Source organism: Peromyscus leucopus, chromosome X (genome assembly GCF_004664715.2).
Source record: "Peromyscus leucopus breed LL Stock chromosome X, UCI_PerLeu_2.1, whole genome shotgun sequence".
In the NCBI taxonomy this organism is placed as follows: domain Eukaryota; kingdom Metazoa; phylum Chordata; class Mammalia; order Rodentia; family Cricetidae; genus Peromyscus; species Peromyscus leucopus.
The window spans coordinates 129,131,121-129,159,020 of record NC_051083.1 but is presented as its reverse complement, the minus strand read 5'-3'; the positions used below and the strand labels follow the sequence as shown (position 1 = coordinate 129,159,020).

Genomic DNA, 27,900 nt, shown 5'->3' with positions numbered 1-27,900 from the left:
TGCAAATTTCTGATCCTTCAATGTTATTATTACCAACTATTAGGATATAAAGAAGTGAAAGTTAGTAGTTAGACATTACAATAGAACTTGTTGTCATATTAGGTATGTTTTAAAAAATTGAGCAGAGATGTTTTAGACAGGTCATCTTCAAACCATTCAGAGATCTACAGAATATGGCATTTAAAATGTTTTAATAACTTAGAAAATTTTTCTTTTTTGAGACATGTCGGCTCCTGGCAGTACCAATCTACTTCAGAGAAAATATGGGCATTGAAGAAACTGCATATGGAGTCAACTTTCATTGTGGCAAAAGTTAGCCACTGGACAATAAAGTATCCTCAAATCAACAGGACAAAATGGACAGATAGAACATGAAACAAAGGACTACTGATTCTTGTCAAAACAAGTGTGGCTATGGCTTTATCAAAAGGCATCTTCTGAGGCCAGGACAATATGGCCCCATCCCTGAAGTGGCCTTCACAATCTGGAAAAGGTACAGTGCCCTTTTCTTTGAAGGCATCTTAACAGGCAGAGGGCCGATGGCTTCTGTTGTGCAATGGAACAGCAGCTGAAAGCTCATGCCTCTCGAAAGTAGACTGGCAATTAATAGAGGGATGTGGAGAAGAAGGGGATGCTGAGATGAAGCCATATGTACACAGCCAAGAAGAATGGACAGCTGAATTAAAAAACTGTCAACAATTTCCAGAATTTAAAATCCTGAATCATGACAGGACACTAGTGGAATTCAGGTGTTTCTGGTACATGGACTGCTCTCACCCAATGTGAGATTGAACTGTTGACCTTGTGTACATCCTACTTCACAAATGAGTCTTTCAGATACACTAAGCCTATAGGCTGAAGATGATGCCCCAACACTGCGGAGAAACCTCCGGTGACTGCCCAGGCAGCTGGCTGTTTCTGTCAACTCACAAAATCTTTTGGAAGTTGCTTGCATGCACTTCCTGTTTTTATTTTTGTTAGCTAATATTATTCCCTTCTTGGGTCTCTGAGGGAGTTGAAGATTAGTTAGTTATGGTTGAAGATTAGTTAGTTATAGTTGAAAATTAATTAGGATAGAAAGTGCATTAGATACATCTTGGATTTACCAAAATAGGATTGATAATGGAATTATTTTCTCTGATTTGTCAAATACCTGTTTAGGTATCTATTACTTGTATATATTGTATATAGTTATTGTACTTTTGTATATAGTTTTTCTTTTGTTAGTTATAACCTTTTGCTTTTTTTCTTTTTATTAAAATAGAAAAGGGGAAATGTGGTGGTATTCTAATTGTACTGAAATGTGATTTTGATTGCATATTAATAAATAAAGTTGCCCGGGGGTTAGAGCTATTAGAGCCATAGACAGAGTGTGGCGGTGTTGGCACACGCCTTTAATCCCATAGATCTGTGTGTGTTCAGGGATACAGCCAGCATTGGAGACATATGCCTTTAAGACCTAGGGGGCTGTACATTCAGACAGTGACGAGGCAGTCATGTGTTTGGGTTTACAACCAATGAGAAGGCAGAACAACGTATTATAAAAAAAAACAAACAGACAGGATATAGCTCTCTTTCAGGAAGCTGGGACACCGCAGGCAGAAGGGTGAGATTTTAGCTCTGAGCTCTGACCTCTCGGCTTTCTCTTTTACATTATTTCTGTGTTTCTTATTTAATAAGACTGTTGATTACATCAACAGTACTCATTAAATATTTGTTGAATGAATGAATATCTTATATTATTTCAAAGTCCTTTTCATATTTTACTATATTTGAATTGCTTCTCTAAAATTTATGTTAAAGCAAAATATGACCTAATAGTAATTTTCTGACATAAGGCATGAACTAAGCAAATTTCACCACAGTGCTGAACTCTAAGATGTATTTGGGTTGAACACACAAAAAAATAATTTTTGCAGAACATTTTCCTATATTTTAATATTTACCCTCATATTAGTCTTATGTGTTATAAACTTACACTCATATTTTTAGTTTCTATAAGTATTTCTTGCCAATCAGGCTTTGTGTTAAAAAAAAAAAGAATTATCATTAATGTCTGCAGAGGATGTTACAGTTAAAGTGAACGGTTGATCATGTACGTATTTATTCATGAGAAGTGCATTGAGATTTCTAGGCTTCAATTCCACAGGAAATTAGTATATCTGTAGATGTAACCAACCATCTTATTAAATAAGAAACACAGAACCAATGTAAAAGAGAAAGCCAAGAGGTCAGAGCTTAGAACTAAAATCTTACCCTTCCTCCTGAGGTGCTCCTACTTCTCCAAAAGAGACCTACTTCCTGTGTATATGTCTTTACATAGTCTTTCTCTTCTGCCTTTTCATTGGTTGTAAACCCAAACATGTGACTGCCTCATCACTGCCTGTATCTACAGCCCTCCAGGTCTTAAAGGTGTGTGTCTCCAATGCTAGCTGTATCCCTGAACACTCAGAGATCTACCTAGCTCTTCTACCAAGTGCTGGGATTAAAGGCATGTACCACTACTGCCACACTCTTGCTATGGCTCTAATAGCTCTGACCCCCTGGCAACTTTATTTATTAACATACAATTAAAATCACATTTCAGTACAAATAAAATACCACCATATATATCCAATGACATCTCTTGAAGGGATGAAAGAGTATCTCATATTAGCCCAAATAGCAACCATAGTGAATTTAACTAGCATTCTTTCACACAAAGACTATAACTTTCTCCAGAACTTTTTCTAAAATAAACTATCAATTGAATGTTACCTTTAACCAGAGTCAAGAAGTGGAATAAACATTGTTTCCAGTATCTGGGACTTGAAAATAGTTAAGGAAGTTTGAAAATCATAACAATGTTTAACCTGCAGAGATTAATGATTAGGTAGGTAGATTTAGGCACACAAGAAATAACTAATTCCAATAAGATAAGGCAGACCAAAGATACAGTATAGGCTCATCTATGTCAGTTATGGCACAAATTTCAGCCTCAAATATGTGTTCAAAGAACAAAGAAATTTGATACACTGCACATAGCTGATACCCACACTCAGAGTTTTAATGCCTTGATTGGAACCTAATAATTACACTTCTAGGAGAGTACCAGAGATTGATACTTTGCCTACATGTTAAGAATCACATTAGATATTTTAATTAAGATGATTATGTTCAGAAACACATAGGATATTTCAGTAATAAGTGAACATATCTTTAGGTTAAGTTCTGTGTCAGGCTTAGTAGCAATATAGAAAAGTAGAATTTACAATCTTAATTCAAAGAAAAATATCACCCTTATATACAAAAGACATAAAAATAATCTCAATGATTTCATTACAGCTAGAAGCCCACTGCTTATCATTATGCAGAGAGTGATAGGAGGTATGTATTTCTGTATTTTGTAGTTTCCTGAAAATGAAACTTCTGTATTAAAATATTGGCTTTCAAATGCCCAACATTTGTGTTTCCAGACCAGAGATGGCAATAAATTTATATCCTGTGTCAAAAAGAGTTGATATTCAGAAGAGTTGTGAAGTCAGAACAAAATTCAAAGTCAGGGAAAGAAAAAAATGTATAATCTTTTTCTGTTTTAGGGAGTATAAAACTAGTTAGGTGTTGCCATCTGGGTAGAAACTGTGAAGTTCTCCTACTCAAAAATAATTTCCTCCTTCTTCAAATCCCAAATTTTACTGATATATTAGAAGGGGCATTTTTTCCCTTTTGTTCTAGTCCCACAACAATTACCTTCCTGAACAAATGCATTAATTTTATCATTAATTAAAATGTCCCTGCTTTCAAATCCCTTGCTCTACTTCCCAATGCTGCTTCTTTCTGTTCCAGGGGGTATCTTCTGTTTCTCTGGTTTGTGTCAATAGACGTTTATTAAATTTCAGATACTGAATTCTATGCATCAGATTTGTATTTCTGTTGCTTCTTTCTTCCACACAGAGTCTCCTATAAGTCAAGATTTTAGTTAGAAATAAAGAAGGGAAAGAAAACACAGGATAGACTCAGGTAGGCCTGGGTCCTTATCCACCAGTCCAGAACTTTATTCCAAAGGTCTATTTGTAACAATGCCAAGGGGTGTAGCAAAAAAATCTTCTCCTTACTAGTTACAGTCATCTGGTACCCAGGCCCGTGGGTCAATCAACTCCTTATGCACTCCTGCTGGGTACAGCCACTAGGAAACCTAGTGGATTAAAACACCCCTGATCCTCTGTTTCCACTCCTCAAAGGCTGAGATTTAAGGTCTAAACCATGATGTTTGGGTTATGGGGTACTGGTGATCCAGCCTAGTACTTCCTGTACAATAATCAAACACTTTCCTGAGTTACATCCCCAGTCTCACATTCCGACCTTTCAATCAATATACACCTGTATGAGTTATTTATGGTTTTCAACTATTCAAGTCTGTGAGAAAGACAGACATGTTTGAGTTTTAGGAGATACATGCAGTTAACAAAGAGGCATGAGAGATTTACAATAAACCCCTTTTAGAAAATGATTATAAAGGAGCGTAGATTAAATCCTTTCCATATCCTTGAGAATTTTTTTCAGACAGGAAATCAGAACAAATTTGAATTCATCCCAATAATATGATTTGCATTACCTCCAGAGTTGTGGTAGGTGTGGACAAGTCTTCTAGCCTAATAACTTGAATGGAGTGTTTGTGGCTGAGAACTCTTTTATAATCTATTAATTTTCTTAATAGTAACTTTTGGTGAAAATATTTGTAATTTTTATGAAGCTTTATTAATTATTTGTTTTTATTATGTTCAATATGTTTCATATACACAAAGAAGGTACAGTTTTCTTAAGATAACTTTCATTGTCCTAATGTAAAACAGTTTTCATATTTTTAGGATATTTCTCAAAATGCATTGTTTAGCCATGCATGGTGGCACACACCACCAATCCCAAAACTTTAGCAACAGAGTTAGGAGGAGTACCACAATTTATGCTGTTTGATCTAAATAGCAAGTTAGTCCAAAACCAGCCAGGGCTACAAAGTAAGTTTCTTTCTCAAATAAATAAACAAATAAACAAAAAATAGAATAACTCCAGCATATAATACCCTTACAGGTCTCCTGAGGGTAAAAGAGATCATGCATTTTTCTTTACCTTTAAGGTTATGAGTCCTGAATGGCCGTATACTGAGGTCAAAGCCTCATAGTCTTTCACATATCTTCCTGGTGATTTATAACTTGGAATTTAACACCTCAACAATACATGATATATCTCTTATTTTTTGTGTATGTATGAATTAAGTTGGTTAATTTGGTACTTTTTCATATGAATCTGCACTTTGTAAGCACAAGTTCACTTTTTCTAAGCCAAGGATTTTGAAAAGATACCATTTTCTCACTACTGAATTGGCTTAAGATCATGAATCAAAATAATTTGACTATTTTTGAAATACCTATTAGGTCACAATTTCTTTTGTTTTTCGTTTCCCCAAAAGCACACTGTCCTTGGAGCAAGGATTAGATAAAGCAAACTTTGAAATCTGATTGCTTAAATCCTTCATATTTACTTTCCTGGGCAAACTTGTTTGTATATCCCATTCAATTAGAAGTACTTTCAGTTTCATTTTCTAACTCTTTGCTGCTAGTATATGTAGAAATGAAAGAAAAAAAAATATATTGAATTTGTACTGTACCACATGGTCAAATTTGTTCAGGATGAGTTTTAAAATCTTTCTTTTCTAGTAGAAACAGTTTTAGCTTACCTTTCCCAACTATGTACTTTAATTCATTCCTCATATATTTGCACTACATGTAAAGAGAGAAAAAGGATCCCTTTGCTTTTTAACTTATGGAAAAGTGTTTATATTTTAACAGTTAAGTTAATCGTTAATTGCATGATTTTGTAGATGAGTTTTGTATAAGTTAGGAATTTGCATTCTACTCATTGTATGTGTAGCTTATGCTATAGATTATTCTGTACTTAACATTTGTTTGTTGCATCTTAGTTTGTTACACTAAAGATTTATACATTTTATTAAGTTTCTGAAAAATAGACCTTTAGTTGTTGTAGTTGATTTTAACTCATTTTTTTATAATATTATTTAAAAACTACTCCTTTAACAAAAGATCCTAATACAGATTGGTATTATTAAGTATCACCACCCTAATTTTATACATTCACTTTCTATATTTGTTCATTTTAATTATATGCTGTTTTATTTTCTAACCTGTACTTTTCCATTTCTTTTTGTTTCCTAATAACTATTGTCTAATTCTGTAACTCTGTTCATTACACTTTTTTAAAAAATCACACATACAACCATTGTAGTTTATAAGACTATGTAACCCACTTATATTTAATAAAATTACTGAAGTGATTTAACTCAAAGTATGATAATTATTATGCTTTCCTTTTTAAAGTTATTTTTCTTCTTTTTTGCTATTAAGAAATTTTCTATTCATTTTACATACCAACATTTCTCTCCTCCCTCCTCCCAACAAACCTGCGAACAATGACTATTCAAATGTGAGGCTGACTGCTTCTGTGTAGAACAGTAGAAGACCAAGTGGGTTTCAAGGAAGCTACTTAGAGATCTCCATGAGTAAACAGAGAGTGAGGGGGCAATGGAGGGTAGGGGATGGAGGATGAGAACATAAGGGAACATGATGTTTGAGCTGGAACAGGGATGGAGTAGGAAAGCAAGGAAAGAGAAACCGCGATAGAGGGAGACATCATGGGGATAGGGAGAAATAGGGTGCTAGGGTAGTCCCCAGGAATCCACAAGGATGACCCCACCTCAGACTACTAGCAAATATGAACTGGCCTACTCCTGTAATCAGACTGGTGAATACCTTAACTGTCACCATAGAACCTTTATCCCATAACTGATGGAAACAGATGCAGAGATCTACAGCAAGGCACCAGGCTGAGCTCCAGGAGTCCAGCTGAAGAAAGAAAAGAGGGATTCTATAAGCAAGGGTTATCAAGATAGTTATAATTTTCTTTTGTTTTAATAAAATATAAATTAGATACAAAACTTTAAAAGATTTACCAAGATAAAATAGGTAATTGGTATTTTCTCTAATTTTGCCAAATGCAAATGGATTAGATAGTGTTACTGTAATTCTTATTTAATAACTGTTTTTGTTGCATATAATTCTACTATGTTAAAGTTAAAACCTTACTTTTAATTTGACAAGAAGGGAGAAATGCTGTGGAATAATACTCTTGTACACTATAAAGATTTGCCATTCAAATTGGTTTCATAAAATGCTAATTGGTCAGTAGCTGGGCAAGAAGTTAGGTGGGAAAGCCAAACTGAGAATTATGGGAAAAATGAGGGCAGAGTCAGGGAGTCACCAGCCAGATACAGAGGAAGCAAGATGAAAATGCGATACTGAGAAAAGGTACCAAGCCATGTGGCTAAACACAGATAAGAATTATGGGTTAAATGTAAGAGCTAGTTAATAATAAGCCTGAGCTATCAGCTGATCATTTATAAGTAATATTAAGCTTCTGAGTGCTATTTAATAGAAGTGAAAATGTCATAAAATTTAAAATTATAAATTTTATTTTGCATATTCATTTGGTCAGTATAATATAAAGCTGAGCTATCAGCTGATCATTTATAAGTGATATTAAGCTTCTGAGTGGCTATTTGGGAACTAGAAGGTGGGAGAGAACTGTCCATTAAACATGTCTCAACACCACTTACCTGGAAATTTTCCAGGTGATGGTCCTGGCCATATTCCATCTTGGTCAGTATTTAATATTTTTAATAAAAGCTTGCTTAAGTTTGGTCAAAATTGTGGAACTGGTTTTTCTGGAAAATTTCAGGATTGAGTAACTCAAACTCAGAAAAACAAATTTTTTTATACTGTCCTTGAGCTGATGTTTAATTTAAACTCTTATAACTTAAAAATGTACATTGATAATTTTTATTGGTCAACTAGGAAAACAACATAAGCAGAAATGTCTAAAAAGTTATGAGAATAGATAAAATGTAACAACAAAAACCAATTCATTCAAAATCTGGTAGGCAAAAAGGTCACAAATGAAGAAAGGTAATCCAGGGAGAGAATACAACCCACCAGGAGAGAAGCCAAGGAGCCAGCTGTCTACATGAGAGAACACAAGAAAGCAGCTAACTCCTATGGTTTTTGGAGCCCAAAAAACCTATGGAGTTTACTGGAGAGGCTGAAACAAAAATTTAGCCAGCCTGTTAGGGACTATGACCCATATGGGGTGGAGACTCTAGCTGCATGCAGTTCGAGCCTAAGCTGGGGCCTGCAAAGTCACATGCTAGCGGCTTTTTGGTAAATTTGTGCCCTACAAGTTGGGTGTTAGATGTTGTTCAAATCTTAGATGGTCTTTTAATAAAAAACCCACAGCCAGATATCAGGGTGAAAGGTGAAAGATCAGAGAAGCAGAGCAGCCAGCTGCTGGTTCTTACCTCTACAAAATCCTCAGCCTAAAGAGAGTGAGTTCCCGTTTGCTCATGCCTTATATATCTTTCTCTGCCCTGCCATATTACTTCCTGGGATTAAAGGCATTTGTGCTTCCCAAGCAAAGGTATGATACCTCAAGTGCTGGGATTAAAGGTGTGTACCACCATTGCCTGGCTCTGTTTCTCTCCTATACTGGATCAACCCCATGTAGCCCATGTGGCTTGAACTCACAGAGATCCAGATGGATCTCTGCCTCCCAAGTGCTAGAATTAAAGGTGTGTGCCACCATTGTTTGACCTCTAGTCAATAGTGGCTGACTCTATCCTCTGATCCTCAGGCAAGTTTATTAGGGTAAACAATATATCACCACAGTGAATATCATGAATTAATGAAAATATTATTCAAAGAGTATAAATTTTAAAGTAATATAAATCCAGTAAGTCTTCTTCTTTGTGTATTTACTATTTTACATTTTGTTTGTGTTTGTTGTGGCACTCAAAGAACATTATTTTTACCTTCTAGACCAGTAATTAATATATTTGACAAATTCTTCAAAGATGTTTCTTATCTACATGTATACATTTTACATAACTTGTATACTTCTTTTATGTACAGAAATAGATTTTCATATAAGAACATTTTTTTTTTACTCTGAGAATTATATTTATTTATTTTTTGGTGCCTTTCCTGGATCTCGCTCAGTAGACCAGGCTGGCCTCAAACTTACAGAGATCCACCTGGCTCTGCCTCCCGAGTGCTGGGATTAAAGGCGTGCACCACCACTGCCCGGTGAGAATTCTATTTCATTATTTCTTGGAACACTAGTCTCTACAAGATGCATCTTATGAAACTGTCTCTTCCTGATAACATTTTCTGTTGTCAGTGCTGATTAAAGTCTCATGCTTTGGAAACTGACTATATGTAAAGCATTTATTTCTCCCTATGTTTTATACTGGTTTTCTCACTCTCCTCTTTTCTCCATTACATATAGAATGTAACTGTCTTCTATCTGTATCCTTGATCATATATCTGCTGTGTACTTGATTTCTCTAGTTGCCCCTGAACTTTACTGCTTTCCCTGCATTTTCTGTAGTTTGTCTTTTAAGGGAAATACTTGGCGATAATAACAGAACAGTAATGTGAAGATTCATTTGTGCATTTCCTGATGTTAAGGTAGACCTATTACCACCATAATGACAGAGTCTTTTGAGGATAATTAATCTTTCATGAGATTGGGATTCATTGCTAGAGAACATTTGTGATGTCCTTCCCTATTCTTCTCAGTAAGTTTGTTTGCCATAAAACTTTTATAAACATGGTCATGCCTACCCTCATTGTATCTGTTGAAATCCTTTGTTTTCTCTTTAATCAGGAACATACCTTGATAAAGGCAAAAGTTCAAAATTAATTTATAATCTACACTGTAAAAGGATTATTTCTACTAAGGAATAAACCACATCACATGAAAAAGTCAGTATAGGAAAAAACTGTATTTGAATTTCTAAGTAATTTGTAGAAATGCCAATTTTGAATTATTTACTCTTTCTAATTTCATACTGTTTTGACAGAACATAGAGATATCCAGTCAGACAGTAAAGAAAGTCATATTTACATTAGTAAGACAACTCCATAACCCAGCTAGCTTCAGTGAGCATCATGCCTATGGCTGGGACTCACCACTGCTATTTTTTGATAGTCTCAGGAGGATTAGCCCAGTCTAGGATGATAGTAGTCTCAGGATTGGGATTCTAGGATTAAACTCTCACTTTGCCTTTCCATTCCAGTATGAACATTTCAGAGCACACGTTGACTTCTAATATAAAATAAATTAAAAAATAACTCTCAAGGAAAGACTTTTTGAGGTCAAAATGTTAACAAAATAAGAAATGGAATATTACAGTACAGCAGACTGATATTTTGATTCAGTGTGCTGGAGGCTCTGCCACTTTCTAGGTGATGTACTCTCAAATTAGATGTCTCTTCTGTATTACATAACTGTATTAATTTACTACTTCATCTTAAAATGAGTTCATTTTGGTAAAAGAATCATCAAAAGATTAAATAGATATGACAACACAGAGCTTCCAGTCCCAATTGCAAAACTTAAAACTAGGCCAAAGGGAAAAACATCATGTGTTCAGAAATACTTACACAAGGGGAAAGATTCCCTTAACTGGTGAGTCTCTTGAAAAAGTTAACTGCTTATTTTTATCTAGATGCTCATTTTTTTCTTAGACCTTTCTTGGAGGAGATTTTGAGCTACACAAATAAGGATCAAGGAGATTTTGAACTACATCAAAGGGACTTGGGCCCTTAGCACATTTTAGATATGTCAAGAGTCATTCTCTTCCTGTGCTCCAGCTTGGTAATGACAGGAATCAAGTTCAAATGAGTTTATGAAAAATCCTTTTGTCATCTTTCTTAGATATTGTATCTAAACATATATTCCTTAAATTGCTGATAAGTCTGGTTGCCTCCTCATTAAATGAGACAATATTGAAATTAAGAACAGAGAGAGTACTACTAGTTTTGTGTACAGAGGAAGGAAACACTATAAAACTTTTACCAAATCTTTGAAGATGTTGAATCTTCACTGCAGTAGATTTTACTGCAAACAGAACTTCCAAATGAATGATGGCTCCGTGAACCTCATTTGTGGTGGAACTTGTAGATACTATTGACAGCTCTGCTAACAGGAAAATTCTAAAGATGAGCTGACAATAATAGTCTCTGTCACCATAAATCTGTGTGGATTATAAATTTCAGGAAAAAGATAGTGAACAGTAAAGATAGTTTGCTTCTTGACATTTTTATCTAAGTTACATGTGACTTAGGGCAATTCATTTCCAAAAATGTTTGAGGTCTTCATATCTTCTACTGATAACAAAATAATGTCAGCAACTCATACAGAGCCCAAGATTTCATATTTAGTTATAGATTTCTAACATAGCTATGTTACTTGAACTGTTTCATGGTCACATTTAAAATACTTAAGTGACAGTAACAGTAGCAAATATTTTCCACTGGAAAGTACTTGTAAACAGATTTTCAGTGAAAATTTCATAGCTTGGAAAAATAATTCTATAAATGTACAAATCTGAATTTACCATCTTCTGGTGATTATTAACCACATTTTCCCTAGATACATAGTTATTACACCTTCTATTTAGAGTTAGGTATAAAAATGATCATAACACTACATGCTATACAAAAATATGGAAACATGATTTAAATAGTCAGTAGAAAAAATAAAGCAAAGTTAAAATTACGTTGGAAAATCATTTGAGGTTAAAATTTCAAAGATACACAAAGATTGCAAAAGTTGAAGAAATTTCTTCTCAAATGCAAGTTATATACCTGGCATCATATCCCAGTCTATAATCCCAATAGATAAGGAGGAAGAGATGATCAGATGTTCATAGTGCTCAGATATGTAGTGAGCTTGATACTAACTTTAGATACATGAGATACTGTCTCGAATAAAAATGAAAATTATCTTAGATGTTTCAAATAGTTTTAATTTTAAAAAATGTACATTAAAGTTACTTTTTAGTTAATTGAATGTTTTTTAACTGCCATAAGTGACTAACTTTATATTTTTATGTCTACTGTAAAATGGGAATTTATAAATCAAAGATGTAGGATACTTATTTGAAATTTTTAAAATATAAGATCTGCATTATCCCTCCATGTCCAATGGAAATGCATAAACCCTTCACAGGTTTACACCTAAATAGGGAAATTAGATTTACTCCAATGTGAATGCAAAATAAATGTAAAAAGTTAACATGTAATAGAAATACTTTCTATATTAAAAATTGTAAGTCTATTTGAAAAAAAAACCTTTATTCTAAATATAAGTTTATTCTGATTCTATTCTGTTCTATGGATAAAGGATTAATCTTGGAAACACAAATGCAAGTATAGACAAGTTTGTAGTTTCAAGATGATATAAAGATGAATGAAATCTAGAAGGGAAGTCTTAAAAATATAATTATATTTCAGTATTAACATGCTAAGTTCAAGTGGCAGTGATCTGAGTTAAATTAAAAGTACATTCTTGTCTTCTTGCCAAGATGCCACAGTTCCTCCTGCTTCCCACATTCCAGTTACAATCAATCCATTGCTTTCTGTCCTGGGAAGCAATTCTTTCTAGCTCATTAGACAGAATATCCTTTCACTGCTTGAAGGCTTTTTCAGATCGTCTCAAACTAACCCCATTTCTTCTATTCATTCATCAACTTGTTCTTGGTTTCCTTGAACCTCACTAATTATTATCTGAGACATAACTTGTAACAAAAGAATAATAAGAAATAGAGCATCAGAAGCTTTATTAGTTAGCATGTGCAGTTTATATCCACAAGGAAGATAACCAGGAAAGAATTTTTTCTCAAGGAGGTGATTTTAAATTCTAATTTCTATACAATCATCCATAAATAACAGCATCTGCCTTTAGTGTTGTGTGTGTGTATATGTGAGTATGGGTATGTGTGTGTGTTTCTGTGCATAAACATTCAGAGATCAGAGAAGGATGTGTTTCATTTATCACCCTATACCTTATTCCTTCATTATGAAGAGTTTCATTGAACCTGATTTTTTTCTAAGGTGGTTACCCAGCAAACTTCTAGGATTTACCTATCTTTGTCCAATAGCATTGATATTATGAGCACTCCCAGCTATGCTTGTCTTTTATATGTGTGTTTAGAAATCAAATGCAGGTAGGTGTTCATAAAAAATAGCAAGTGTTCACACTCATTGAAACAACTTCCCAGCCTCAAAGCAATATTTTTTGTGTGTACCAAGACAAAAAATATAGAAATGCTTTGAGTGTCACGAGGTGGCATATGGTAGAAAGGCAAGTCAATACTGGTAGGAGCTAGAAAAGAGATAGTCTGTGCAGTTCTTTTGGTGCAAACCCTAGGTCTATGAAATCTACAGTTGTTTTCATTCACTAACCTTTGTTGAACCAGCAGTGGAGGAAAAAGGGACCTTAAGTAGGGTATAGATTTATATACTTTGGTACACATAAAAGGATACAAAAGACTTCTCTTATCTCTTCTCAATGTTTTTTGTTTGTTTGTTTTTCCAGACAGGAATTGTCTATGTAGCTTTGGCTGTCCTAGCTTTCACTCTGTAGATAAGGCTGGCATCAAATTCAAAAGGATCCCATTGTCTCAAGTGCTGATATTAAAGGCATTCACAACCTTATCTATGCAAATATTCTTAATTGCTGTGAGCTCAAAAATCCCTTTTTTTTTTTAATTTTTTGGTGGTGGTCCCTTATCTCCTAAATTCTAAAATGATTTTTTATGTCAGGAATGTGTTGTGTACTAACTAATTTACAAATCGTGAGTAGCTATATTTCTGAAAAGAGTCATTGAGATCTCTCTACAATAAGCAAATGCCATGTTGTTAAAACATACACTCTTACTTTTTTTTCTAAAATAAATTCATATATTATATCTTAATCATGTTTTTGTTCCATTCAAATGAAAATGAACTTTGATGTTAACACAAAGAAAAATAAAATATGAAAAACATAAACATAAGATAACTCAGACATCAAATTATGGAAATGAAGACAAAGAAGAAGGAAATCAAACTAATCAAGAATAATTACTTATTTGGGACAACCAAGATGGTTCATTGTGTCAAACTCAAAAAGATTAATCAAATTAGCAATGTAAGTAAATATTAAATTGAAAAATTATTAATTTTGATATTACTTAAAATGGCTTCCTTTTAGAGCTGGACTTTTACAAACTAAGAACAAAAGTCAGACTTTAATGAATATTATGTATAGTCTTTAGAAAACCTATCCACGTAGGCATAATAGGAAGTATTAAAATAGAAATATATCATATTGTAGATCAAGAAATAGAGCTCAAAGAGATTTATAATTTTCCCAAATTTTTGATACACAAACATACCTAAGACTTGGGTCTATCACCTCTGCCACATTCTTTCTAACAGGCAAAATGACACTGGAGACAATGTCATTCCTATTTACCTAATGCTGAAATTATTCATTCCAGTGAAAATAAACTGTGATGTTAACACACACACAAAAAGAAAATATGAAAAATAAATGTAAGATAACTCAGATGTTAGAGCTGGAAAGACAGCTCAACAGTTGAGACCACTGAACGAATGCTTACATTGTTAGAAAGGACCCAACTTCAGTGAACAACACCCCCACAGTGGCTCACAACTGTCTGTAACTCCAATCTCAGAGAATCTCATTCCCTCTTTTGTCCTCAATGGGTACCGCATGCACATGGTGAACAAACACAGATGCAAGTAAAACAGCCACATGTAAAAATAAAATAAAATAACAGATAATTTGAATTTCACATGTTTCTATCAGTATTTATATTTTGCTTTAAAAACACTTTTTTGTTACAGTTTTAAATTTTATTTTTTTACATGTATGCATACTTGTGTGTATGTCTATGAGCACACACATGCCACAGTGCTTCTGTAGAGGTCAAAAGATTACTTATAGGAACTGGTTTCCTCCTTCCACTATGTCCACACCAGGAATCAAACACAAGGTATCAAGGCTGGCAACAGGGCACATTACACCAAATAATCTTTCTGGAACATTATAATACATTTATTGCAATTTCTTCTCAGTGGTGTATATGGTGATTTAAAGGTGCTAAATAAAGGTTTTCATCATTGCACCTCAATCTACTCAGGTAAATCATTACTGTGAAAAGATGGTTGGGATATAGAAGGTCACCCAGCTACAAACCACTAGAGGAGGTTGATCAAAGGGACTGAGCCAGGCTTTAAAAGCAAACTTCTATGAGAACTCTAAAATGTAAATAGAAATGTTCCCCTGTGCTTGTTTGTTTGTTTTTTCCATTTGATTTCACAAACTCCTTATTTTTCAAGATTACAGCTGATTTGGGGGTGGGGAGAGGTGAGCAGAGAAATGGTCACTCTTAACATCCTTAGAAGAGTATGAAGGTTCACAGAAAGTTTAAAAGAATCTGTTAGCCAATCAGAGTCTTCATTTCAGAAGAGGCATAGGGCATTAATTAACATAACATTGTATCAAAACAGTGCATGCCATATTATGAGGCCAAGATATATTTGTCTTTAGCATTAAATGGGAACTAAATTGACCTTTTTGAATTTTACAGTTGTTTCATATCTGTCAGGCTTTATGTCTCTCCTATTTATTCTCTTAGAGATACAAGCAGGAATCTGGTGTTTTACTCATCACTGTAGCTTGGTAGATTTCAATGAAATACAATATCAGCTATGTGTTGTATAATAATTATACTATAAATCTTTTATATTTTTGCAAAAGTATGAATTACATATGGCTCTCTACAGTAAACAAATGCCATGATGTTCAAAAACTACTGTTCCCCTTTTTTTTTCCATAAAAATTAATACAATGCATTTTGATAATACTTGTTTTTACCTCAATTCCTCCCAGTTATTCCCCAGCTCCCTACAAAGGCAATTTTGTGTTGCAAAAAGTTTGTCTCTATCTCTCTCTTTGAAAAAAACCACACACACAAAATAACAAAAGAACAAACCCCCTCACAAACCCTAACATCAAAACAAGGAAAACACAAATAAGACAAAATAGGCTGAAACAAAGCAAATTGAGACATATTTCTAAGGTTATATTTAAGTTGAACTAAAATGGACTGATGCTTTTTATTCTGGTTTGTATTTTGTACATACACATTCTCAGACCAAGCCTCTAAGCCTAACCACATCCCAAATGATATTTGAAAAATATAGGAATGAGGTAGTTCACTGTTAGCTGTGAGACATGTGCTACAAGAGAGTAACTACTGTATGACAAGCTCTCCTTTAGATTTCATCCCTTTAATTACCATTGCTGGTGCCATTTTAGAAGCCACTGTCATAGAATCCTGAAGATTTTTGGATACATGTTTTTATAGCTCCATTTTCATGAAGCCTCCTCTCCCTTGAAGCTTAAAAGTCAGTTTGCTAAAATGGGCTTACAATCAGGGTCTGAGCTAGACAAGTATGGCTCTGAGCTAGGTCCTCTGCATGTATGTTATGATGTGTAGCTTGGTCTTGCTGTAGGACTCCTAACAGTGTGATCAGGGGTTGTCTCTGACTCTTTTGCCTACTTTAGGGACCCATTGCCTCTTAGTGGGTTTCCTTGTCTAGCATTGATATGAGGGTTTGTGCCTAGAAGATATTGACAGTAAAAAAAAAAAAAAAATCCCAACATAATTCTTCACAGACTTGGAAAGAACAATACTTAGCTTCATATGGAAAACCAAAAAAACCTAGGATAGCTAAAAGAATCCTGTGTAATAAAGCAATCTCTGGAGGCATCATGATCCCTGACCTCAAGCTCTACTATACAGCTACAGTAGTAAAAACAGCTTGGTACTGGCATAAAAACTGACCTGTGGACCAATGGGATCTAATTGAAGACCCTGACATTAATCCAGACACCTATGAATGTATGATTTTCGACAAAGAAGCCAAAACTGAACCATGGAAAAAAGAAATCATCTTCAACAAATGGTGCTGGCATAACTGGATATCAGCATGTAGAAGTCTGCAAATAGATCCATATCTGTTGCCATGCACAAAACGCAAGTCCAAGTGGATCAAAGACCTCAACATAACTCCAGATACACTGAACTTGATAGAAGAGAAATAGAAAGTAGTCTGGAACGCATAGGCACAGGAGATCCCTTCCTAAATATAACACCAGTAGCACAGACACTGAGACTTACAATTAATAAATGGGACCTCTTGAAACTGAGAAGCTTTTGTATAGCAAAGGACATGGTCAATAAGACCAAACAACAGCCTACAGAATGGGAAAATATCTTCACCAACCCCACATCTGACAAGAAGCTGATCTCTAAAATATATAAAAAGCTCAAAAAGCTAGACTTCAAAATATTGAACAATCCAATTAAAAAATGGGCTACAGAGCTTAACAGGAATTCTCAACTGAAGAATCTCAAATGGCTGAATGGCATTTAAGGAGTAGCTCAACATCCTTAGTCATCAGGGAAATGCAAATCAAAACAACTCTGAGATACCATATTAAACCTGTCAGAAAGGCTACGATCAAAAACACAATAGTCCAATTTTCAAAGTCAAAGAAAAAAAAGAGAAGCACGATGCTTTTCCTCCAAACCTTTTCAAGCATTCTATGTATAGACTCATGTTTATATGTTCCAGTGAGACCAAAACTAAAGGCTCAGTGTGTTTAAATTTATGATGAATACAGTTGATTTGTATGCCAAGACTTCTAACATAAAACTCAATACATTCAAGCTTTCAGTTCTGTGAGGTCACTGTTTTTTACACCTATAGGTCCACAAGATATAATCAGTGCACTTGGCATAGAGAATGAGATCAGCATATCTTGACTAATATATGTTAGCATTCTCTCTGGTAAATCCTAACCCGAATTTCTACACATAATAAATTGTGTTTCTTTAGTTTGACCACAGAAATGATAGGCACAATATACAAACACTGCCTATCAATTTGCAAATACCAGTTTTAAGGCAGGAAAATATTGAAGCCCACATCACACTCAGTTGTTGTTCATCTCCTTTGATTTCTAGTCAAAATTATTAAAATTATGTGCATTCTCTTTATGTCCTGACCCAAATGCAGGCCAAACATACTATGAGTTGGCTTTGTCCAAAAGCATACACTGTGCTTGTGCTTGTGAAAGTCACCCAAACAATTCTGAATGTGCTATAACTAAAAGCCTTCAATCTTTGTCTTTTATGATCTTTACTGTATTACAGTAAGCTTACAAAACTTAGGAATGTCTAGGCATAAATGTTGCTGTATTTTACTGTTTTTTCATTCTCCTAGTATGTCTGTTTCTGTTTAAAATCTTTTCAGGCTTCACCGTTCTCAATATCTTTGCATATTGATACTTTTGTTACAGAATCATTTCCCCTCATATATAGCCTCATGGTACATACTGATGTGTACATGACAGTTATCAATTCTCTTATGTAGTTCTCTCTTCTGTGCTTTAGGTTTTATGATAAAAAGTTACTAATGAATATTTTTTATCCAATACATTTCTCAGAGTTGTGCAGATAAGCCATACTTTTGCTTTTACTATTTACACATGCTGCTTGAAATGCCCTATTCAGAAACATTTTCATTTCTTCCTCTCTGGCTTTCTACCTAATAATGTGCTAGCTCTTAAATTTAACGATAAAACCCTTCTCTGGATCTGAATAACTTTAAGTATACCACATACACCTAGGCTGTTTCTGCATTTTAGTAATAGATATGATACATAATATATGTGATATAAAATATACCAATGTTTAGAGGAAATGTAAGTTGTGTTTTATTTCTCCAGTTCAAATAAAATATTCTTTAAAACTTTATTTGCCTATGAGAAGAATGATCAGTGCCTGTCATTGTATGAGCCTCAATCTACTGACATGTGAATTTTTATTATCTCATACATACAGAAAATGGGTAAATAGATTGCATAGAGCATGGTCCTCATCATTGCAGATATGTGCATGTTTGGATTTGGCACAGCAAATCTCATTCATTTGTATACCTAATGCAAAGATGCTTAGGAAAAAATAGACAGAAAACATGCTTCATGGGTCCAAATCAAAATGGAAAGCACATAGCAAAAGGAGTCAGTCCTCTCCTTCCAGTGAGACTAAAATATTTTTTCAAATGATTTGTCAATTTCCTATACTTATTGAAGGAATCTATTTAATTGACATATCTCAAATAGATGGTAAAAAAATTCAAATTTATTAAACCACATTGTTTCCAAGGAGAGGTACTTATGTTACTTAATGCAAAAAGGTACACCATAAAAAGAAAACCAAGAGAATAATTCATGAATTCAATGTATATATAAGTAATCTGTACACTCACTGACTTCACTGACTTGAAAAACAAAGGATGCTAGATAACATATCACCAAAGGGCAGAGGTAGAATATTGAGATTAAAAAAAATGAAGTGTATCTGTATATAAATAAAATGCTGTCAATCATCATTAAGTACAAGTGTCATTTACCAGCTAAACAAATCAATTAAATGAAAATTAGCTTCCTGGAAATACCACACACACACACACACACACACACACACACACACACACACACACACACAAATAAGGATGGGAACTTTGGTTGTTGATATTGTTTTTCAGTTTGTGATATTTTTTAGCAGCTTGATTTCTGTTCTACAAGACAAATATAAGTTACAGTCAATAGTTTTTATAAGGCCATTGAGTTAATTCTACGAATTACTGCCAAAATCTAACTACTAGTGTTAGAGAGTGCATATCTATTTCTGCCAAGGGGCCCAATAATTCAATATTTACAACCTTGTAATGGTTGCTGCTCAGCACTCACTGGAAGGTTAAGAGACATGGAGTCTGGTGTGTAGCAGACAAAATAATGATAAGTGAGATATATCAATTTCTATTATAATTTCTGGTAGTGTAGTGAATTTTTTGCGTGTCACATGACACATGATCACAGCTATTCTTCATAGTCCTCAGAGAACAGAGAACGCAGACATGTTTCTATAGCCATTAAGTCCTAATGTTGCTGTTTCAAAATAGAGATATCAATATTTTCTATAAACATCTACTCAAAGAAGACATCCAAAGCAGCACATAGATACTTATTATTCTGTATTAAATGTGCACTACTTAATTTTTGTCATAAGTTTCATCTTCATGTTTTCCATTTCTTTCTCTTCTCTGTTTTGCTCAACAGTATCAAGACTTTGATGATTACCCTCAAGGACTTTGATACTCTAAAACAAAACAAAACAAAATCTGCTTCAGTTGTAAATCTCCAATATTCATGTCACATTCAAAACATCAAAAGTTCAAAATTTCCCCATTTTCACAGCCAGAAGATGCTTGTTATGAACACAAAATATGGTGATATTTAAGCAGATTTTAGAGTTCACTAAAAGGTTTAATTATACACTTGAGTGAATTACAATGACAAGAATAAAAATGGTGTATAATTATTTTGAGAAAATAGTTTGGTCAATGAGCAGTGGAAATCCAAAGGGAGTAGACAGAGAAAAACACTTACAGGCCTATAGTATGAAATACCATATATGCCCCCCCCCCATTTAAGTAATGGCTTAAGATTCAATTTAGTGTAAAACAGGTGAAGTGATTTTCATTTACATTTCCTAGAAATGATAAGACACATTACATTGTGACTGTTCAAGTTGCACAGAACATCATTTAGATTTTAATCATTTTTCTGTTCATCCAAAGAACAGTGAAGCAACATACACTATGGGGAAAGAACTGTCGCTTGTGTGGAAAAAATGGAAATGTAACTGTACAATTTCTATACTTCTACCATATTCCTATGACATGGATAATCATACAAACAGAAATAATATAAAAAAGTAAAAATAGGTTTGGAAAAAGCTGCTAGACTATTTGCCTAAAAGTGGAGGCTAATGGGTTCTCTAGATAAAGACAAGAATTAGGAGGAAAAAACATAAGCAAAGCTTGGAAACAGAGTGGTGAGTTGCTTCAGAGGGAGCTACTATGCTGGAGGTATGGAAGCAAAGGCAGGATGCAGGAAAAGAAGATTTTATTTGAAGGAGGGGTTGTTTTGTGTGTGGGGGGGGCATTGGAAAATCTGAGAATTAAGAACCAGAGATTACTGACAGATTTGGAAAGGGGAAGAACTGTTTTAGGATAATATTTTATTTGCACATTTTGAATGCAACATGAGAGGTGGGGACTTCTAACTGGAGAGATTAAAAGAGAGAGCTCAGAAAAGACTTCCTGATACTATCAGCAAACAATAAGGCCCTGTGGCACTTCATCAGTTGACTTTAGAGAACTCAGAAAAGACTTCCTAATACTAGGAAGAAATGTTAAGGCCCTGTGGTAGTTGAGCAATTCAATGAAGAAAATGAAGGAACCTCTCTACAGAGCATATGGGCCTATTGATAATGTTTAGAGAGGAACAGGGTCACTGTAGAAGGTTCCATAATAAATTTCCAAATCTAATGGTCACATTTAACACTAACATTTAGAAGAAATCCCTTCTATTTAGATCTTCAGGAAAATGATTCGCAGGGCTCAGTTGAGCTGCATGTCCTCCAACTTTAAACTCTCCCTAAATACCTGATTTTGATATAGGGAACTCGTGAGCTCTTGAAATAATTTGGTAACTACCACTTTCCTAAAACAGCATCAATTAGTTTAGAAGAAAACACTTAAGATATGTTTTAGTGAAAGGAAATAGAGGGGGAGTGGATCTGGAATAGAGGGGAGTTGGAGGGAGGGGAAAATATGTTAGGGATGTATTGTATGAGAGAAAAATCTATTTTCAATAAAAAGAAAAGAAAATTAACAAAATAACTAAAAAAGAAACACCAAAGAGAACTTTTATGATAAAATATCACTGTATAACACACACACACACACACATACATTCCTAAATATATAAATATAACCTGCAAAAAAAGATTATTAAAAATAATGACCCCAAAGCATTCTTAAACCTCTCAGTACTGTGGTTTGACATCAGAGCCACTAAGTATAGTTAGCCCAAGTATATAATTCTCTTTTTACTAAAAGTCAATTCTCTACAATTTTTTTTCATTCTATTAGCTATTTCAGCCATGTCTAATGGCTATAAATTGGAATATAAAGCTACCATTGGTCAAGAATAATTCTAATAATAAAAGTACCATAACAATATTATATACTTCACTAAAAAATAAAAACAGTTACAATAAGCCCAGTGTAGTGCTACACACCTTTAACCCCAGCACTCAAGAGGCAGAGGCAGGCAGATCTCTATGCAGTCAAGGCCAGCTAGGTCCACATAGCTTGGCCTTGTCCCAAACAAACAAGAAAGCAAACAAAAAATAGAAACTAATGTGTTGTTTACCCTTGTCTATATCCCACTTACAAAAGCTGTCCACACTAAACAAGAAAAAGGAAACCACAAATCATTTATAAATTTACAAATTTCTACTTTGTATGTGTCAACTTGAACATAAAGTAAAATAAACATCAATGTTCTCCAGTGTGTTCAGTTCTAGGTGAAATCCAAATTTTATGTTTCCTGATTTAAATGACTCATAAAACTTGATAAACTTTTAAATTAAATATGCCATTTGCAATCTGTTTAATCTTGGAAAGGCTCAAAATAGAAAATGATCAATACTTTAAAATAATAATCTAATCATCTTTCTCATGGACTCAGAAAGAACCACTCTGTCTCCTGCTTTAACATATATACTGTGTAATAAGGATGTCATTTCTTACCAACTATGATAAACAAACCTTTAGAAATTGATCAGAGACTTTTTTTTGCTTCATCAATGGTTGCTTTCTGTGCTATTGCACTCTTCTGTAAAACCTCTGCATGCTTTTGAGATGCATTCTAAAATGTAAAAGAAACAGAGAGAGCTAGCGCGAGGGAGGGCGTGAGCCAGAGTGCCAGCGAGGAGGAGAAGGGCGGCCACTAGTTGCCTGAGCGGCCGCGGGACGAGAGTGGGGACGCTGGGGGAGGAGGTGCAGGGAGGGGAAGGAGGAAGGCCGAGGGGCCAGGGCGGCTGGTGGCTGGCGGAGGTGGCAGGGGGAGAAGGAGGAGCTGGAGGAGGGCAGGGGCTGAGGGAGTGAGTGAGAGAAGCGGACGCGCCAGGGAGGGGAGGGAAGGGGGGTCACGCGGGGGCGCGCGTGCGCACTAGGAGCGTGCTCAGAGGCGAGTGGAACTGGATCGGGTTTGCTGCCAGCGGCGTGAGCTTCGGCCGCCATTTTACAACAGCTCCACTCGCGCCGGACACAGGGAGCAGCGAGCACGCGTTCCCCGCCACCCGACCCGGTCGGACAGGATTCCTTGGCCGCAGCCCGCGGGGAGATCTCTGGAAACATGGCTACAGAACATGTTAATGGAAATGGTACTGAAGAGCCCATGGATACTACTTCTGCAGTTATCCATTCAGAAAATTTTCAGACATTGCTTGATGCTGGTTTACCACAGAAAGTTGCTGAAAAACTAGATGAAATTTACGTTGCAGGGCTAGTTGCACATAGTGATTTAGATGAAAGAGCTATCGAAGCTTTAAAAGAGTTCAATGAAGACGGCGCATTGGCAGTACTTCAACAGTTTAAAGACAGTGATCTCTCTCATGTTCAGAACAAAAGTGCCTTTTTATGTGGAGTCATGAAGACTTACAGGCAGAGAGAGAAACAAGGGACCAAAGTAGCGGATTCTAGTAAAGGACCAGATGAGGCAAAGATTAAGGCACTCTTGGAAAGAACAGGCTACACACTTGATGTGACAACTGCACAGAGGAAGTATGGGGGACCACCTCCAGATTCTGTTTATTCAGGTCAGCAGCCTTCTGTTGGCACTGAGATATTTGTGGGGAAGATCCCCAGAGATCTATTTGAGGATGAGCTTGTTCCATTATTTGAGAAAGCTGGACCTATATGGTATCTTCGTTTAATGATGGACCCACTCACTGGTCTCAACAGAGGTTATGCGTTTGTCACTTTTTGTACAAAAGAAGCAGCACAAGAGGCTGTTAAACTGTATAATAATCATGAAATTCGTTCCGGAAAGCACATTGGTGTCTGCATCTCAGTTGCCAACAATAGGCTTTTTGTGGGCTCTATTCCTAAGAGTAAAACCAAGGAACAGATTCTTGAAGAGTTTAGTAAAGTGACAGAGGATCTCACAGATGTCATTTTATATCACCAACCGGATGACAAGAAAAAAAACAGAGGCTTTTGCTTTCTTGAATATGAAGATCACAAAACAGCTGCCCAGGCAAGGCGTAGGTTAATGAGTGGTAAAGTCAAAGTCTGGGGAAATGTTAGAACTGTTGAATGGGCTGATCCCATAGAAGATCCTGATCCTGAAGTTATGGCAAAGGTAAAAGTGCTGTTTGTACGCAACCTTGCCAATACTGTAACGGAAGAAATTTTAGAAAAGTCATTTAGTCAGTTTGGGAAACTGGAACGAGTGAAGAAGCTAAAAGATTATGCTTTCATTCATTTTGATGAACGAGATGGTGCTGTCAAGGCTATGGAAGAAATGAATGGTAAAGACTTGGAGGGAGAAAATATTGAAATTGTTTTTGCTAAGCCACCAGATCAGAAAAGGAAAGAAAGAAAAGCTCAGAGGCAAGCAGCAAAGAATCAAATGTATGATGATTACCACTATTATGGTCCACCTCATATGCCCCCCCCAACAAGAGGTCGAGGGCGTGGAGGTAGAGGTGGCTATGGATATCCTCCAGATTATTATGGATATGAAGATTATTATGATTATTATGGCTATGATTACCATAACTATCGTGGTGGATATGAAGATCCATACTATGGTTATGAAGATTTTCAAGTTGGAGCTAGAGGAAGGGGTGGTAGAGGAGCAAGGGGTGCTGCTCCATCCAGAGGTCATGGGGCTGCTCCTCCCCGTGGTAGAGCCGGTTATTCACAGAGAGGAGGCCCTGGATCAGCAAGAGGCATTTGTGGTGCGAGAGGAGGTGCCCAACAACAAAGAGGCCGCGGGCAGGGAAAAGGGGTCGAGGCCGGTCCTGACCTGTTACAATGAAGACTGACTTGCTATGTGGGATTACACCAGAAGCTTGCAGTGGAGTAATGGTAAGGAAAATCAAGCAACCTTAAATATCTCGGCTGTATAGGAGCATATTCTATTGCAGAAGACCTTCCTATGAAGATCATGGAATCAAATACGGGACATTGAACTAATACTTGGACTTTGATATGAATTTCTTTAACAATTTTCTCTGCAGTGCAAGTTATTAAACTAAAGCTACTCTATTTTCCAAATGTGTTCCAACAAAAATCCTTCATAACTTCTAGCATGGTATCTTAATAAAGAATAAAGTTCTTCTCTTTAAAAAATCTGCTCTAAGTAGATTTTTCCCCTCTTTTTTTAATTAAGGATCTCAGCAGTGGTATTCTGAAATATTCTCTTGAATTTGTGCATTTAAATTTTATTGCAGTGATATAGATGAATGCCACTGTTGATACCCTTAAAATTTATTTCTGCTCACCAAGGTTAATCATGATTCTCTATATCTTTTTTATAGTAATCACTTTTGAATTGTGTTCAGATGCAGTTTCAGGTGTAATCATCAGAGCTGGTTAGTCAGGCATTCCAGATAGTGGTTCTTTTCAGAACCTTTTTTAAAGGGTTGGTTAACTACCTCAGTAGCAGAGGATTGAACTATACCCTGTCTGTACTGTACATAGAAAATCTTTGTAGATAAAAGCAAGGCTTGTTAAATATGATATGAGGGTAAGATTTTAATAAACCAAATGTAACATTCTTAGTTGCCTTTAGTTTCAGAGGCTTGTAAGACTTCCTCATGACCATCATAACAGGCCTTGCTTTTGTCATATTTTGTGGCTGAAAAAGCAGCCTTGCTTCTTCAGATATTGTAGTTATTTGGATGTATAATAGTTTAGCAAGATGTTACTTTTGTAAGACATCAGATGTTCAAAAAAGTGCATCCGAACTTGTACTAAATACTGCAGTGTCCCTTTATAAAAAGTCAGACTAAAACTGACAATTGTACAGCAAAGCCTGACATTTGGATATTTTGAAGTTTTTCATAAATCATAGAAATTAGTATATGGCTGTAGTTTAGCTTTTTAGATAAAAGGTATGTTTCATTAGTGCATTTGTTACTGCTGATCACTATAAAAATGTGAATCAGCTTTCCATTTCTTATGCAGGTCATGATAACTTGTAGAGTAGAGTACAATCATTTGTGCTATGTTTTTAATTTTCTAAAGCACCTTGATGACAGTGAGTGTTCAGTGGTGAAGCATCCTCTATTGAATCACCCTCAAAAATTTTTTTGCCAAGTCCTAAGTTGATAGCTTAAAGTCAAAAGTAAAATGATAGTTTAAGTAGGACTTGGTGTAAAGAAATACCTTCTCCCCTTCCCCAAAGGGATACTGCAGTTATATCACATACCCAATAGGCACCACGATGAAGATCAGAGCTTATACCTAATTAAGGTTTTATACACACCAGTTCCCCAGTAAATGCAAATTTAACAAGAAAATTAGACATGTCATATGTTCAAAATGCTCATGGCAAACAATCATTTTTGCATTCCTGCAAATAAAATTGTTTTATACTGTAAAAAAAAAAAAAAGAAAGAAACAGGTGACAAAATGCAAAAAAATTGAATATGCACAGTCCCAATTACATTGTATTTACAGGAAAACACTTCAAATTAATCAGTGCTAGCATTTGCTATTTTAAATATTATGTTCAATTTTAAATTATTTTAATGATTTAAAATAAATATTTTCTATCAGTCTTTGACTAAGTGTCTTTTTGTCACCAACATTTGAATGCAAGTATTCTGAGGTTGCAGTCAACAGATGTTCCTGAATTCCTATCTCACAGAAATTAAATAGGATATATTCCTTATTGTCTAGTATCCAATAGTGTAGCAGGAATCTTAAAAGTTCTTATTGATAAAATCAAACCCGAGGTCAGTTATTGGGGTGAATACTGGAAGGTCAGAGAGACAGAACAAGCCACAGCTATCTCACCTCGCCGATCCTCAGCTGGTCTTGTCTCCTCAGACTGGAGGCCTCTGAGTCCTCATCCGGAATGGGTCTCAGCTGAATTACTGCTCAAAAGCCTGAATGCTTAACCATCCAAAATCTTAACCAGCCAAAAACTTCTAGTTTCTGGTCCTCACGCCTTATATATCTTTCTGCTTTCTACCACCACTCCCTGGGATTAAAGGCTGGCTCTCTGGGATTAAAGGTGTGTGTCACCATGCTTGGCTCTTTCCAATGTGGCCTTGAACTCACAGAGATCCAGAGGGAATTCTATCTTTGGAATGCTAGGATTAAAGGTGTGAGTGCCACCATTTTCTAGCCTTTGTATTTAGTGGCTGTCTGTTCTCTGACCCCAGATAAATTTATTAGAGTACACAATATTTTGGGGAACACAATACCACCACACAATAGTTATTTATTGTTGCACATTTCAATATGTCCATAGATGAAATTTCCAAATGTAGCCATTTCTGTTCCTTGACCTTGTCTCCAACCATAATCTTGGCCTAACACCTGCTGGCCCTCAAAGTCATCCCCTAGATTTCTTCATCCACATATATTAAGTACAAAAAAGATGAAAAGCACATGGCAACCATTTGTCAGGTACTGCTCTAAAACATTTCCATAAATATAGGAAGGCAGAACTTTAATATTTAATCAGCTCTATGAGGTAGAAACTTTGCTATCCCCTCATTCAATCATGAAGAAAATTAGTCACAAAGATAATTGGTTAAAACTGTGGGTGGATTCCAGGTAGAGTTCCAGAGCCCAGGTTCCTGTCTACAAACATGGACTGTTTTCCATTTTCTCAGCACCTAGGCTCTTTCCTAGCTTTTAGGATCATCCTCTTTAGTACTACAGCTCAGTCATCTGTCAATATAAAAGAGGCTCTAAAAAGAAAAGTTTC

General features: G+C 35.4%; 1 protein-coding gene across 1 annotated transcript; it reads left to right on the top strand.

The window, feature by feature from the left end:
• The first annotated feature begins 23,134 nt into the window (after nucleotides 1–23,134).
• Nucleotides 23,135–25,309, top strand: LOC114683412 (heterogeneous nuclear ribonucleoprotein Q-like). The gene has a single exon (XM_037199221.1). It carries the CDS (start codon nucleotides 23,305–23,307, stop codon nucleotides 24,991–24,993), a length of 1,689 nt encoding a protein of 562 aa, XP_037055116.1. The 5' UTR covers nucleotides 23,135–23,304; the 3' UTR covers nucleotides 24,994–25,309.
• Nucleotides 25,310–27,900: the final 2,591 nt, after the last annotated feature.

Excerpts from the sequence above, each read along its gene's own strand:
- LOC114683412 (XM_037199221.1), top strand. The coding sequence starts at position 23,305 with ATGGCTACAGAACATGTTAATGGAAATGGTACTGAAGAGCCCATGGAT.